This window comes from Falco biarmicus, chromosome 12 (genome assembly GCF_023638135.1).
Source record: "Falco biarmicus isolate bFalBia1 chromosome 12, bFalBia1.pri, whole genome shotgun sequence".
NCBI lineage: Eukaryota > Metazoa > Chordata > Aves > Falconiformes > Falconidae > Falco > Falco biarmicus.
Window position 1 is genome coordinate 28090451 of NC_079299.1, and position 13950 is coordinate 28104400.

General features: G+C 41.1%; 1 protein-coding gene across 4 annotated transcripts in view; it reads right to left on the minus strand.

Moving 5' to 3' along the window:
* Positions 1 to 13950, minus strand: part of PLCB1 (phospholipase C beta 1) — a 401106-nt gene that overhangs the window by 135685 nt on the left and 251471 nt on the right. For all 4 annotated transcript variants that reach the window (XM_056357294.1, XM_056357293.1, XM_056357295.1 and 1 more), the window contains exons 6-9: positions 10129 to 10182; positions 9520 to 9595; positions 3168 to 3268; positions 1584 to 1750 (exon numbers count right to left, since the gene is read on the minus strand). In XM_056357294.1, coding sequence (XP_056213269.1) covers positions 1584 to 1750; positions 3168 to 3268; positions 9520 to 9595; positions 10129 to 10182 — 398 coding nt within the window. The remainder of the gene's footprint in view (positions 1 to 1583; positions 1751 to 3167; positions 3269 to 9519; positions 9596 to 10128; positions 10183 to 13950) is intronic.

Consider the following 13950-nt stretch of genomic DNA (forward strand, 5'->3'; position numbering starts at 1 on the left):
AGTTTGCTGGACCTCAGTGCACAAGTTTGAAGGCGGGGGGGGGGGGGAACCACCAAACAAAAACCAAACACACAAAAGGAATCAGCTCACTATGACCTGCCTTCCCCTTGCTAAAGTCAGTATTTTCTGTGAGAACTGATTCTGTATTGGCAATATAAATCGTACCTAGGAATAGAGGCACCTATGGAAGAACAAGTGCCTGGAGCAAACATGCACGAGCTGAAGGTGTCCCACAAATCCTGCTTGGAGGGTGCTAGCAAACACCATCACAACACCCTTGTTTCTGAGGCTTTGTTTCATGCTTCCTCCTTATTGCTAGTCAGAAGGTGATTTCATTTCAACTTTGGTGTTCTGCTAGCACACCAGCACACCTCCTTCTAATAAATCCTTTATTTGGTTTATGTGAAATGCCAATATTTGGGTAATAAGGATCATCTTTTAGGTAACAGACTTTCCTGTCACTGATGTGAAATAAGGTAAGCACAGAGAAATGTTCTAATATTTGCACGGATGAGAGAGGAGGTCACAACGTGTTTTCATCTACTTGTGCTAGTATTCTCACTGACATCAAAAGACATTTTGCATAAGCCTGGCAAAGGAGCAGGATTTAACCTTCCCTCAAAAACCTCTGGGAACACTAAATTTGATTGGACTAGAAAAATAAGAAACCTTAAGAGAAAAATTAGAAGTGTTTTGCCTTGAGACAATGTTGATTGTGGCATCAAGAGCCACAGCTTTCCTTCAGGAAGACATCTAGGACAGAAGGCTTTCGGGGAGAGGGGCGGGAGTGCCTTCGGTTAACCTCTAGACAATTTCTTTGTGTTTCCTCTGGATCTGAAATCTCTGGATCAAACCAGTTTTTTTTCATATTAGATCTGTTTTTCAGGATATTCCCATGCTCCTAAAATTTCTAAGGTATAAACACATTAAAAGCCGGGGTAATCATTGGGATATGTGGATTGCAATAAAACAGGATGCAGACACAAATTCAATGCTATTTTAAGACTTGTGGTGGTAGCAAAAAATCTGAGCAGTTCTCTCACTGGTTTTGGCAAAATGCCCAGTTAAGCCCTGACAATGCTCAAGACTTTCAAAAAGGGAATTTTCTGTGATTAGAGCACAAAACACACTCAGCTACTCCCACATCTTACTTTGTCTACCACTTTATCAGAAAGCAGAAGACTGGACTTAATACTATTGTTAAATGATAGAAATATCATCTTCTTAGTTCACCACCATTGATTTCTTTCTTTAATTTTTACATTGCAGCTGCTGGTAAATAGTTGTTGTGATAGTAAGGTTTTTGCTTAAGTTTGCATACCACAGCAACTGTTCTAAACTATCAATTACACATACTGAAAAGTAAATACTGAAACCAGCACCATCCTTCCTAAATTGTTCCCAACCAAGTACATCTAAAAATGCACCACACGATGTCTCACAGGTTTGTACAATCCAAAAGCAGATAGTTGGAAATGCAGTTTGATTCTGAACCACATTTTGCTTTAGCATGTGCTATAGGATAATTGAGTCACTGTTTCAAATCAGAAAACATGTACAGAGAGAAATGAAAAACCACTGACCTTTCTTTGCTAGATTACTGTTGGGTTCATATTTCTCAATCAGCTGTTGAACTTGTTCTTGTTTTAACGGTGGATAAAGGATTTCATTTAAACGTGGATCACGTTGCTTAAAATTTATAAATTCCATCATCTGATCAACAGTAAGGTATGGTTTGCTCTTGGCACCACTAGAGGAAAATTAAAGTCATTAAAATACATTTCCTTGAAATCTCGTTCAATGTTCTATAACTTCCCAGGGAAACCAAAACAAGATTCAAACTATAATACAACAGAAACATCGTCCCACCGTGTCTCTGGACTAATTTACTTTGCCAGCATGTAAAGACAAACATTCTTCTTCAAACATCTAGGAATAAGATTTTTAAAAGCGTTCACTATTATTGACATCAATGGGAAGACTCAGAGCAATGCTAAAAGCTTTTCATACCTCTGAATTCCTGGAATTAAGCAATTTTAAAATGTAAAAGAGAAAATGATGTGGAATTCAATCCCAAACTCGCCACAAATACTCTGCTGGCATTCCTGGCCCAACTGTTTGATTTTACTGCTGAATAACACCAGCCCTGATTTCATTGTTCTAGTATTTGCTTGGGGTTTTTTGTTTTTTGTTTTGTTTTGTGGTTTTTTTTAATAAACCTGCTAAAAATTGCTAGGCACTCTGCAAAGCAAGCAAGATGATGCCTATTTAGAAAGTTAGAAAAAAAGAGCAGAGTTTGCGTACAATTTGTACCCAGATGGAGATCCAGGAAGCCTCCAAGCCAGGTGACGCGCTTGGCGTTGTCTACAGCACTCGGGACTGGCCTACTTCTACTCTGTGAGAGCACAACAGAAAGCCTACCCCCGGGTTCAACGGGAGCAAACTAGGCCATGGCCGCGTTCCCCTGAAACCTCAACCTCAGAGAAAAGAAGCGCAAAAGGTGTACGTGAGCACACCCATGTTGCAAAGATAAATTCACTAATTGCTTTGGTGGTCTTGGGATGTACTTTGGAAATTACTTTGCTTTCATATTGCTTCATGCTCTGACTCCATTGATCGGGCTCTGCTGAACCTGGGAAGTACAATGACTTGCTGCAAGGGGTAGAAGCAACACAAGTTATACAGCTTGTAACCAAATGTATGAAATCAGTTGTAGCTGGCTGCTAATTTAATTTCACGGTGTGAATTCATGATGCACAAATTCTAAAAGTTACTGCATTTTTTGCAACTCCTAATTAAGCTTTTGGGGGTGATTATAGATACTCTCACACCTATTGCACGTTGTTATTGCTTATTACTCTTCTTCTTTTACTTTCATGGAAGCCTAAATTAATCCATACAAAAAAACAAGACCCAGCAGTTCTGCTACTCCAGGAACAAATTACTTTTAAACTCTGGCCATTAGAAATAGAGTCAAAAGCTTGGGAGAGAAGGAACCCTTGATCCAAGGTTAAATAACTGCCCTGTTTGATACTGAAATCTGTTCTTGGCAATCACTGCATGCTGCTGTAGTCTAAATAACTTACTTTGCCATCCCCAGCCCAGAAAATCAGTGAAGGGGAAGAGGAAAAGAAAAGAAAGGAAAAAAAACCCTGTCATTTTCTTACAACTCAGAAAAGATGTGGTCAATCTCAGGCCGAGGGCAGAGGTTGTTTAAGAACACCCTGTACACGTCTGGCGTGAAGTCATCTTGAGGGATTGAATCATTCTGTGAAATGGGGAAAAAATATAGTGAGAGAACAATATAGCACTTTTATCCATTCTTTGTAAACAGATCATTCACTACTGTGCTGCTTTTGATTTCCTTCCTGCAATCTAGAGAAGCCCAGACTTTGCAGAATAATAAATCTCCCTGAATAACAGAGCAGTTTAAAGAGTACGTCTTTAAAAAAAAATTAATACAACTACATATATAATCTTAGTTTCCATAAGGCAAAGTTATCTCTTTCTCTGTGTACCTGTGAGGAAGAAAGGATGGACCTCTCCCCATCTAACCCCCTTATCTATAGCATAAATAGTTATATCATGATATAACACGTGGGCTCTGAGCTCACTCCCAGAAGGGTGGCTGGACAGTGGTGCTGAGCCTGTGTGCTTCAGCAAGCAAAATGGCAGCATTACAGAGGACGAGCATGTCACTCATCTTTCCAAAGCTTTCAAAGAACTGGGGAATGAACTGGGTCACTGAGTCATCATTAATACACTTGTTCCCTGACAGCAGCAGAAATGTTTCCTTTTCCTTCCTGAAGATACATGTTCAAGATACCATGATTCTGGGCAAGACTTATGCAACGTAGCTTTTCCATACAACTTTGTCCTAAATACTCAGCGTGACACATTTGGCAATCAGATTTCTTTTACAGCAATTGATAAAAATGCCCTCCTATAGAAGAGATAGCAGCATATTTTTTTCTTACATTTCCTAAAATTTAAACCAATTTACAAAATTACAAAACGCCTGCTTTTCATTGACACTTTCATCACCCCTGTTACACCTGCCAGCTTCTCCCCCCCAAAAAACAGAATTATTGTTTGTAACCAGAGGGAATTACTGGACTGGGTAAGGAAAACAGTCATTTGCAGGAAGCTGAAGAGCCCTCCTCCAACTTGCAGGCACTGCCTTCAAGCTCCAGAGTTTTTGCACAAGACAGCAAGGGCTGCCTCCTTAGCAGGGCTGGGAAGACATGAAGACCCAAGGAAGGGGCAAAGCCTTTTTCAGCAGAAAACACTAACGGTGTGCTCACTGGCTTCTGCTTTTGCATCAGTGCACCAAAAAAGGAAAATGCACAGAAGCTTGGATTTTGTGCAGAGGAAACCTTATAAAGAAACAAGAAAAAGAAAACGTGAAATGCAATGCAAATACTGTAAATCTAATTTTTAAGTTTCCTCCATGCAAGCTACCTTTAACAAAAGCTATGACATGCAGTCTTCAGGAGCACCACGGGTCCATGTGTCCAGCCTCTTCATTCCTCCAAGATAAAGCCCAAATCTTGTGAACTAGAGGAGGAAAACTACCTTGGACACAAAGCCGTTTGCTTTTAAACATCACTGAACCTGTTTGCCTCAGAAGCAAGCTGCTGATAGAGGAAATGGTTGCTTTTATTTATTCTGCCTGTTGCCAAGGGAACTGAAAGCATTGATTCAAGCCTTTGTTAGATGGAAGGAAACTTGTGTGTTTTTCCTGCTTTAGGTTAAAATAAATAAATAAGTGAATGCCACAGGTGTCATTTTCTCTCTCATCTATGAAACTTGCAGAGGCCTGACAGCGTTTTGTATGATGACCATCGCCGAGTGTTTCTGTCCACAAGCATGGCCTGAACCTGACCCAGTTCACGCTGGGACTGAGCTGGGCTGTTCTGCTGCTCCGTCTGGGTATCCAGCTTCAGGCTCCGATGGTCTAAGGTCACCAGTCATTAGACCCTTGTGCCTTCTTCGTTGTTGGCAGACTGTGCGAGTGGCTGCAGGGTAAACTGGTTCAAAACTTACTCAGCCAAAACAACCTTGTGCACTTTACTGTGGGATCAGCTCGCTGAGCCAGGTTAACTCGCCAATGGCACAACTGCTAAATCAAATACAAGGGTGGATGGAGAAGTCTGAAACCTGAAGTTGGAGGATGGAAATGGCTTCTTTCAGTGACAGCTGCCGGTGATGCTGAACTAAGTGCGAAACTGCACCCACTACAGTTTGATAAATTTGAGCTGCAGTGCTTTCAGTTGAGAGTAGGACTGCTGATGCTTGTGTTTTCCTAAAGGCCAATATTCATAAAGCTTGTGAATTTTCTTGTTAAAGCTGCCACCCCAGTGTCCTGTGGCACCCCTCTACCTATAATCCCTGCGCAGCCAGCACTTGTCTTACGAGCATTTTAAATGTTGCTTCTGCAGCTGCCACAGGGTTACTCTCCCATGACCTATTGTACGTTTTTCCTTTACAGGGGATGTGAAGGTGTTCAACTGAACAAGTTGTGGATCTTTTCCCAATGACCTGAGATCCAGGCTTTTATTTGCCACTCTGTTCCAGTTAGGAAGATACACCTCAGTTTCCCAACATGTATCTCCAAACGGCTATCCACAGAGAGGATAACCAACACAAGTCTTCACGCGTAAGTACAGAATCTTTTAATAATTTATTATTTCCTTCCAGTAATGTAATCAGTGGGCTGCAAAACACAAAGATCTAGATGGGAGATGAAAGCCTTTCTGCAAGCATTTGTCACCCCAGGCACAATCTCACAAAACTATATTTGGATTCCAAAAGCCTGCCTGCCAAAGGGGATTAAAATACGCTGCCCCCTTCCTCAGCCTGGTCTGAGCTATCCACATTTCAGTGGAACCACCCACACACCTTATGCGCTCATCTCTTTTTTTGAGTCCAAGGAACAAATCACAAACTTTCTGTACCACATGAGAGCATCCCTCATTTCCAGCTTTGCTGAGTACTGGCATTCAATTTTATTCTGTAATTAAGACTCTCTACTAATTTCAAGCACTGTTGATTTACGACTTTTCTGGTAACCCGCCTGCTTTTATAACATCTGTATCCAGTCTGTTATATTTTTGGCAGCACAACAACTAATTCAGATAATATGCCCATACTGGACTCAATAGCTGGTTGTTTTATTTTACATTAACAGTCAAGCTCACTGGTGCTTCATTGTGAACCTCTACATTATCTGGAAGGCAGGAACAAGTCTTCACAGCCAAATAGGTGGCTAAAATAAAGCTCTTCAGATTCTATTTAAGACACCTTTGACTAAAACCAAAAGAAATACAAATACTCAACAATAACAAAAAGCACTCCCTCTTTCCCAAAAGCAGCTGAGATTTAAAAAAAAATAAAAATGAAAAAAAAACACATCATAGGGGAATTGAATGCCAAACTCAAAAACTCATTGGCATATTGTAAATCTTCATTTAAACATTTATTTAAACATTCCTCTGCTTTCAGTTCTGCTGGATGATGAAATCTGCCAAAAATCAGATCTCATAGGGCTTGATCCTGCAAGACTCTACACATGCTGGGTCTGACCCAGAACATACATAAATAAATCAACCCATTCTTTGAAAATGTGCTTGACCTGAAGTCGGTGGGTCACCCAACTGTAGTCATGCTTAACTGCTCGGCCGAATCAGGGATGAAGTGCTCAGTGCTACAGAGAATTCATTCCTTATTAAGCTCCCTAAATATGAAATAAAAAGTTTATTTTTAGCACTTCTGGGGACCCTGTCTGGTTGTATTCTTTTACAGCAGGATGAAAGTAATTATGCAGGCAATGAGGACTCTTCCTCCTCTCACACTAAACGCAGTGCCTACACATTGTCCCACGAGGTCCCCTAGCAAGCATGCACAGAGGGAATTTGTAAGAGCGAGGCTATCAGAAGCTGAAGTTTGTACCATCAGAGACAAGTCCGTGCAGCAGTACTGTTCCTTAGCCACATAGCTCAGGCTGCCCTACACTCCGGTCACTGCATAAGACAGATGAAGGACTGTCCCAACCTTGAAACTATGAATCAAGAAGAGAGACATAAATGCTGACTTGGGCTTTGCTTACTCAAGACTGTGATTCATTTTGTATTTCAGAGCCATCCACAGGTTCTGAGAGGTGCAGCAAATCATCATGTGAAACTCATGGCCAACAAGCCCTGTATCTTCCTAGAGCAATGAGAGCTATGAAAACTTGGAGAGAAAAGTCTTCAGAAGGATCTTCATTAGGCATGAATATGAAAACCCAGAAAGCCTAAACTGTTCATGTCCATAAGAGACTTTCATGAATTCTCTGAATAATTTAGTGTAATTTTGCTGAGAAAGATTCCTCAATATTTATGCTTTGCACACTCCTAGAGTTCAGTGCTCTTCCAAGACTTTATGGGAACACCATTTTTCATGCAGTACAATGGGGCAGCAAAGCTGAAAGTTGAAGCTAAGAATATCACTTGTTCAAATAAACAGGAACACAAAGGAAAAGAGCTGTAGCTGAAGTACTGATCTTCTTCTCCTCCATTACCTCTGTGAGATTCAGTTTCATGCTTCTTAGGCACTTTGCTTCTAAAATATTTTTTTTCAAAGATGATCACAATTTTCTTTGTTGCACAAAGTGTATTTCTCTTTTGTCCCAACCTAAGAAAGGATCTACTTTATATTATGAATAATTTCCAAGATGGTATCCCAGCAACAAGTATCTAGCAATGTGTATGTTAATTTGGCTCTACTTAAATAAATAGCAGAAAAAGATTGCAGTTCCTTTCAAGGACTCCAGTGATGTTTAGATTATTTTTTTCCAGATATACGCAGTAAACAGAAATAGGCCAACTGCTTTAAAAGCAATGCTTCAGAGATTTTTTGCACATCTTGTCTTGTTTGCTAATAATTAAATAAAAAAAATCTTTAAAATTATTCTTTCCATATTTCTAACCTCACAACATTACTTTAGGTATGATTATTACGATCTTTTATACCTACTTCACAGAACATTCCTTGGAATTTTATGAAATTAAGCTCCAAAACCTATGAAGGAAAGTCTCATTGCTAAGGCGTATCAGGTTTAGCTTGTGAAGATTTTGCTCCATTGCTCTTCTGTAGCTGTAGGAATTGGCTCTATTGGGGAAGCAAAGGTTGAGCAAACATCACAGCACAGTTCTCTACACGAGCAAGAGGCCAGGAGATGCAGGCTCTCCTCTGCTAAAGGCCAGTTCTGCCCTACCTCTTGCACCCCCGAATACATGAACTATCCTGCAAGAAGCTTCTTGGAGGGGAACCTCCACCTGAGAGGAAAGACTAAGGACATCTTCACTCCAGCGTTAACTAGAATCCTATGCTTGAGCTCATTCCTCTTGAAAAAGCACCTTCCTGGGGGTGCGATACCATCCTGCAAATGCTCTGGGTTGAGGAGAGTGCCTGGATTAGCAGCATACAATGGCTGAATCCCCACAGCATTAACAGCTTTGACATTACAGCGTTTCAACATTTACTCTATGCACCTTTTAGATAAGCTACAGTGAGTTCCAACTGTCGCTTAAGTTATATGGTTTGGGGTGTGGGTTTTTTTGTGAGAAGGAAATGGATTACACCATTAGCTATACCTCCAGCTAACGCTGCTTCAAAATCATGCCTTGAAAATTGTGCAACAATCACCAATTCTTAAAATATTTTCCACTGTATTTCTCTAGGACAGGTCACACAATCCCCTGCCCTTTCCTTTAATCCATTCACACTTCATACAATCATAGAATCATTTAGGCTGGAAAAGACCTTTAAGATCATTGAGTCCAACCATTAAACCAGCACTGCCAAGTCTACCACTAAACCATGTCCCTAAGTGCCACTTCTACACATCTTTTAAATATTTCCAGGGATGGTGACACAACCACTTCCCTGGGCAGCCTGTTCCAATGCCTGACCACCCCTTCGGTGAAGAAATTTTTCCTAACACAATCTAAACCGCCCCTGGCATAACTTGAGGGTGTTTCACCTTGTCCTGTCAGTTGTTACTGGGGAGAAGGGACTGACCCCCACCTGCCTAGAGCCTTCTTTCAGGTAGTTGTAGACAGCAATAAGGTCCCCCAAGTCTCCTCCTGACTAAACACCCCCAGTTCCCTCAGCTGCTCCCCACAAGACCCATGCTCTAGACCCTTCACCAGCTTCACTGCCCTTCTTTGGGCACGCTCCAGCACCTCAGTGTGTCTTGTACTGAGGGGCTGAACACTGAACACTGTATTTGAGGTGCAGCCACGTCTTTCGGGCGCTGCTGGTCCCAACACAGTTTCACATCCAAAGTACTCAGGTTTGCAGATATGTAGCAGGAACTTCTGTGTGGGAAAGACAGACCAGCTGCTGAGGACCGCTCCAGCAGCAAAGGTAGTGCAGCACGATCAGCCTTGATAAACTGTCCTCAACCCCACAGAGTATACACTGTCAAATACAGGCACCGCTTGCTAAGGGCCAGGAATAAATGCAGATGCTTACCCTGGAAGATGGAAGATTACAAGCTTCTAACGCAGTCTCTACCCGTTTTCTGTCAGCAGAAAACAAGCGGTATATGCTGCAAAACGAAGAGAAACAGGGAATTGCCTTAAAGACGGAATATCGCTTCCCAGTCTACCACATCTTTATCTATTTACTTCCATTTGCTTCTGCTTGGTAAGAGAAACTAGTTTAATGGTGCTCACAATGAGTTTAACTCTACCCCACACAAGCTCCTATTACAGTGGAGAGTTATTTGAGAAAGTCACCACTGCTCTCTTCGTATTACCCTAGTGACTTATAATCTGAATACATCTATCCTCACGACATGTCTCTGAGGTAGAGAAATTATGGGTTTTTTTATTTTACACAACTGGAATGAACAAGGGGAGAGAAGCTAAGGATCTTGCTCACAAGATCATAAGGATGATCTACACCCAGAGTATTTGAACAGAGACAACCTGAGTATCACTGCCCACTCTTTACTGCAATATGTGTTATAAACAGAAGATAAAATTATTCTTCTAGACACAGGGGCCACATGTTCATCCCAAACACAGTCACACTCAAATCAGAAGAGACTATGTGGTAAGGAAGGGGAACAGAACTTACTTCTTCAGAGGAATGCGCCCTTCTGGAGTCACCTGCAGCTTAAGTTTTGTGTAACTGTGGAGAGAAAAGCACCCTGTTTTATTTTTACAGCATTTTCAAGTACCTCTCCACTACCATTATAGCTCAGTGCTAGTGTTCTGATCATGCGGCAAGTTCCACGCAACTCTTTTGCCCAATATGAAAACCTGTTGGGATATCATTAATAAGTAAATACCTTCTCCTTCAACAGTAACATACCCATAGTGTCAAATTCCGTCTGTCTCGCAACAGGGCATTCCAAGTACAGCTAGCATCAGATTTTTCATCCCCTCAACCTCCTTCTCACCCAGTCTGCCTGCCAGTCTACCAGCAGACTGAATTGTAGCACACAGGCTACACAACTTGACTGGAAAGGTGGCTGTAATCCTCTTCCAGAGGCTGAAATCATCCCTGAATGTCACAACCAACATCCCTGCCATCCTAAGCTCTCCTCATCACACATTTGTGAAGGTTTCTCCGTTTGACCCTAAATGTTGTCACTCCTCAGCTGGAAGGAAGTCAAATCGCTGTCAACTGAAGCGTTTGCACAAACAAAAGCAGCAGTATATTTAGCAGCCTTAGGTAAGCCCAAGAGATTTCCAGTACGAAGCAATAAGAAAACTACATGCTGAAACCATCTACAGGCAGGCATTTATCCAGCTTTTGAATTGAGTATTTAGAGCATCTCAATGTCTCAGGACCTTTGACTTCTCTCACATGCCCATTAAGGTAGCAGGATGAGGACGTATCTATCTTTGTCCAAATCTTTCAACACACTGTTTCAAAGCCTACTGAAACAAGAGTCATCCCGTAGCTTTAATGAGAAGCAGTTGGGCCTAGAGCTGCTATCTGATGGTCCTCCCAGTATGCAAGGACTACTGGTTACCAGCATGTCTACCAGCAGCAGCCTGTGAAGAGCACAACTTTAAGCGCTTCATCTCTTCCACCTGAATATAATTAAAAATACAAATGAGTTTTGCTGTAATATGATCTGGTGAAAAATGCAGCAACACTTACATATTTAAGAGATTTTTTGTTGTTGTTAATAAAAACCTTCTTCTCTACCCACTGGCCTACCAAAAGAAAAAGAAACTGCATGTTTCTAATAAACTTTCCTTTTCTTCCCAACCAAAAATGCCAGTAGCAACCACTTCAAAAACAAAGTTCATGCTAATATCCCTAACTAGGATAGGAACATTTTCACAAATCCCTGCCTCCTCACACGTATCTTCTGGAAATGAAAACCTCTTGTGCTACTGTGTGACCAAACCAAATACTATCCCTTCTGCCTCATCTCCCAGCACTGAGCTAGATTAAAAAGAAAAAAAATAAAATCACAGCGGTTAGTAAAAAAGGTTGAGTTTATTTTGCCTTCTATTTTTTGAAACTTTTGAATACATTCTGGTGACATTTAATCATTTAATGTTTTCCTCTGCAGTCAAGAAAGCTAGAAAGAAAAGAAATCTAGGAGAACAAAAAAAAATAAATAGAATTCTGAACTTCAGTTAAAGCAAACTAAAAATGTGTGTCTGAAGAACAGTTAAACCCCACCAGTACTTGCCACCTTTTTTCCTCCCAAATTCTTTGCTGCATGTGGGACACTAGTTTTTCCCCTGCAGCCATTACCCATCAATCTAAGAAACCCAAGCATGTTACTCCTGTTAAAAAGCTAGCTAGGAGATACTCCCACCAGCAGCAGGTCTCTTTTCACTAGTGCAGTGCCAACTCCAAACACATGCTGGACGTAACACTAACGCAAATTTTCTGCAGTGCAGTCAATCCTTTGCTTATTACTGCACTGGTCAGTATTCCAGTACTAATGTACTCCAGTGTCCATTTCAACACAAAAACACACCACATGGTTACAACAGAGGAATGAGCACGTTATAACCAAAATGGCATTTTTTCTTAGCCACCCCTCCTCCCAAATGAACCCTATTTTTCTCATCTGACCAAACCACAAGAAAGCTGCTCAAGCTGTTTATTATTGCACTTCCCATGCTGCAACAAACCGAATGCCACAAAAAAAAAAAAAAAAAAAAACACCCAAACCAAAAAAAAAAGACACCTGAATTCTGGTCTAATGCAATTAGCTTTTCTATTTCAACAAGGCGGTTCTGATAGGACTGGAAACAACCCTTTGCTTAGTACAGTAATTATAATGGGGAAATATTTTTAATCTTCAAAGTCAAAGATTCCTTAAGTGACTGATTTGGCATCTGTGCAGAGGACCTTGGAAACCTTACAGTTCCCAAGTGATTTGTTAATTAGTGGAAAAAGAAAAAGACACAGGAATGCCATGCTTGCCTGCTATTGAATCTATGCAATATGTCCAGTGATTTCATCTTTAATTAATATAATTTAAACAACCACTGAAAAATGGCTCCAAATAAGACTAGTTCTACCCTACTGTGTGATAACATGTTTCTCCTTTGAATCTGATACAAAAAAGCCCATTAGGTGCAGCCACAATCCTCCCCACTACAGACCTGTCAGCAAAGTCCACTGGCCACCTGGGGAATCGAGTGGTATGGAGCATGGAAATAGTAATATCAAAACGCTCCTGTAATTCATCTACAAACCTATGGAGCATGGAAATAGTAATATCAAAATGCTCCTGTAATTCATCTACAAATCTATGGAGCTGAAGGAAGTCACCTCTGCTCTTGCTCTCCCACCTGGGTCTGCAGGTTGGCACAGTGCTATCTATCCACTGGCTGTGCTATCCCCGCTGTCAGCACGCAGAGCCAAAAGAAGTGTTAAATGTTTCCATTCATTTGGGATTTTGTTTGCCTAATTTATCATTGCTGTCCCAACATAGCATTATCAGACACAAAGCTGTACAGTTCCTGCAACATCCAGCCTTCAGAGTCTCTTCAAGAATTTCTGTTGAGTTCAGCTGCACCACAATGAACACTATCAGAAGGAAATACACACACCTCCTTCCCAGAACAGGCACCTATGAATATGTACATGAAATTGAAGTTAAGCAGTTGGGCACCTTTTGACTAACTATGGGTGCATCTAATGAAATCAGGCATGCACAGCCTTGGAAAGTCCAGAAAAAAGGTCCATTAACTTGCTTCTTAGATGGAGGCAATTTTTAGGAACCTAAGCCCCAGCCTGGTATTGAGGCACTGAGCCTTCGCCTGTGGGTATAAACTAAAAGGTGTTTGGGGGAGACAAAAAGGTGAATTTAACCAGCCAACTCATAGGCTGGGGAGGGGATATCTCTTCTTTTAAAACTCCAAAAGGCCAACAAGTGCTCTGGTTCATCACCCTCGCTGGCTAGTAGACTTTGCTATGCTATTCTCAAAACCATCACTTATGCAAAACTCTGTCTGCATGTGCACTTATCATCCAGTTGCGAACCATTAATCTTGGGTTTGGCTCACTTTCCTTTTGGAGGTGTGTTTTTACACCCCAAATGTTCTCATAAACAGCTTTTCTACTTTGTTGAAGGCAACTCTGAATCTGCAGTGTGCAAGGCCATCTAGATGAATGGATTCGCAGCTTCCCTCTGAATCATGTGAAAACCAGAGAGATCAGACTAAGGAAAACTGTCTTCTTGCATTTCTCATTTTTTGATCAAAAACAGAAAAAAGGAAAAATAATCCAGAAGTAATTCAGTCCAGAGTGTTCTTATTTCAAATGGACAGCTTCAGACTACAGCCAAAGCTACTGCTTTGGTATGGAAAAGGAAGATAGCATTTAATTCTGGTTTTTGCTATGACTTAGTAGTTTGCAAGAAGAACCCTAACAAGATTTTTGTTTAAATGACATCTAGATAGTAGGCTTTTAAAA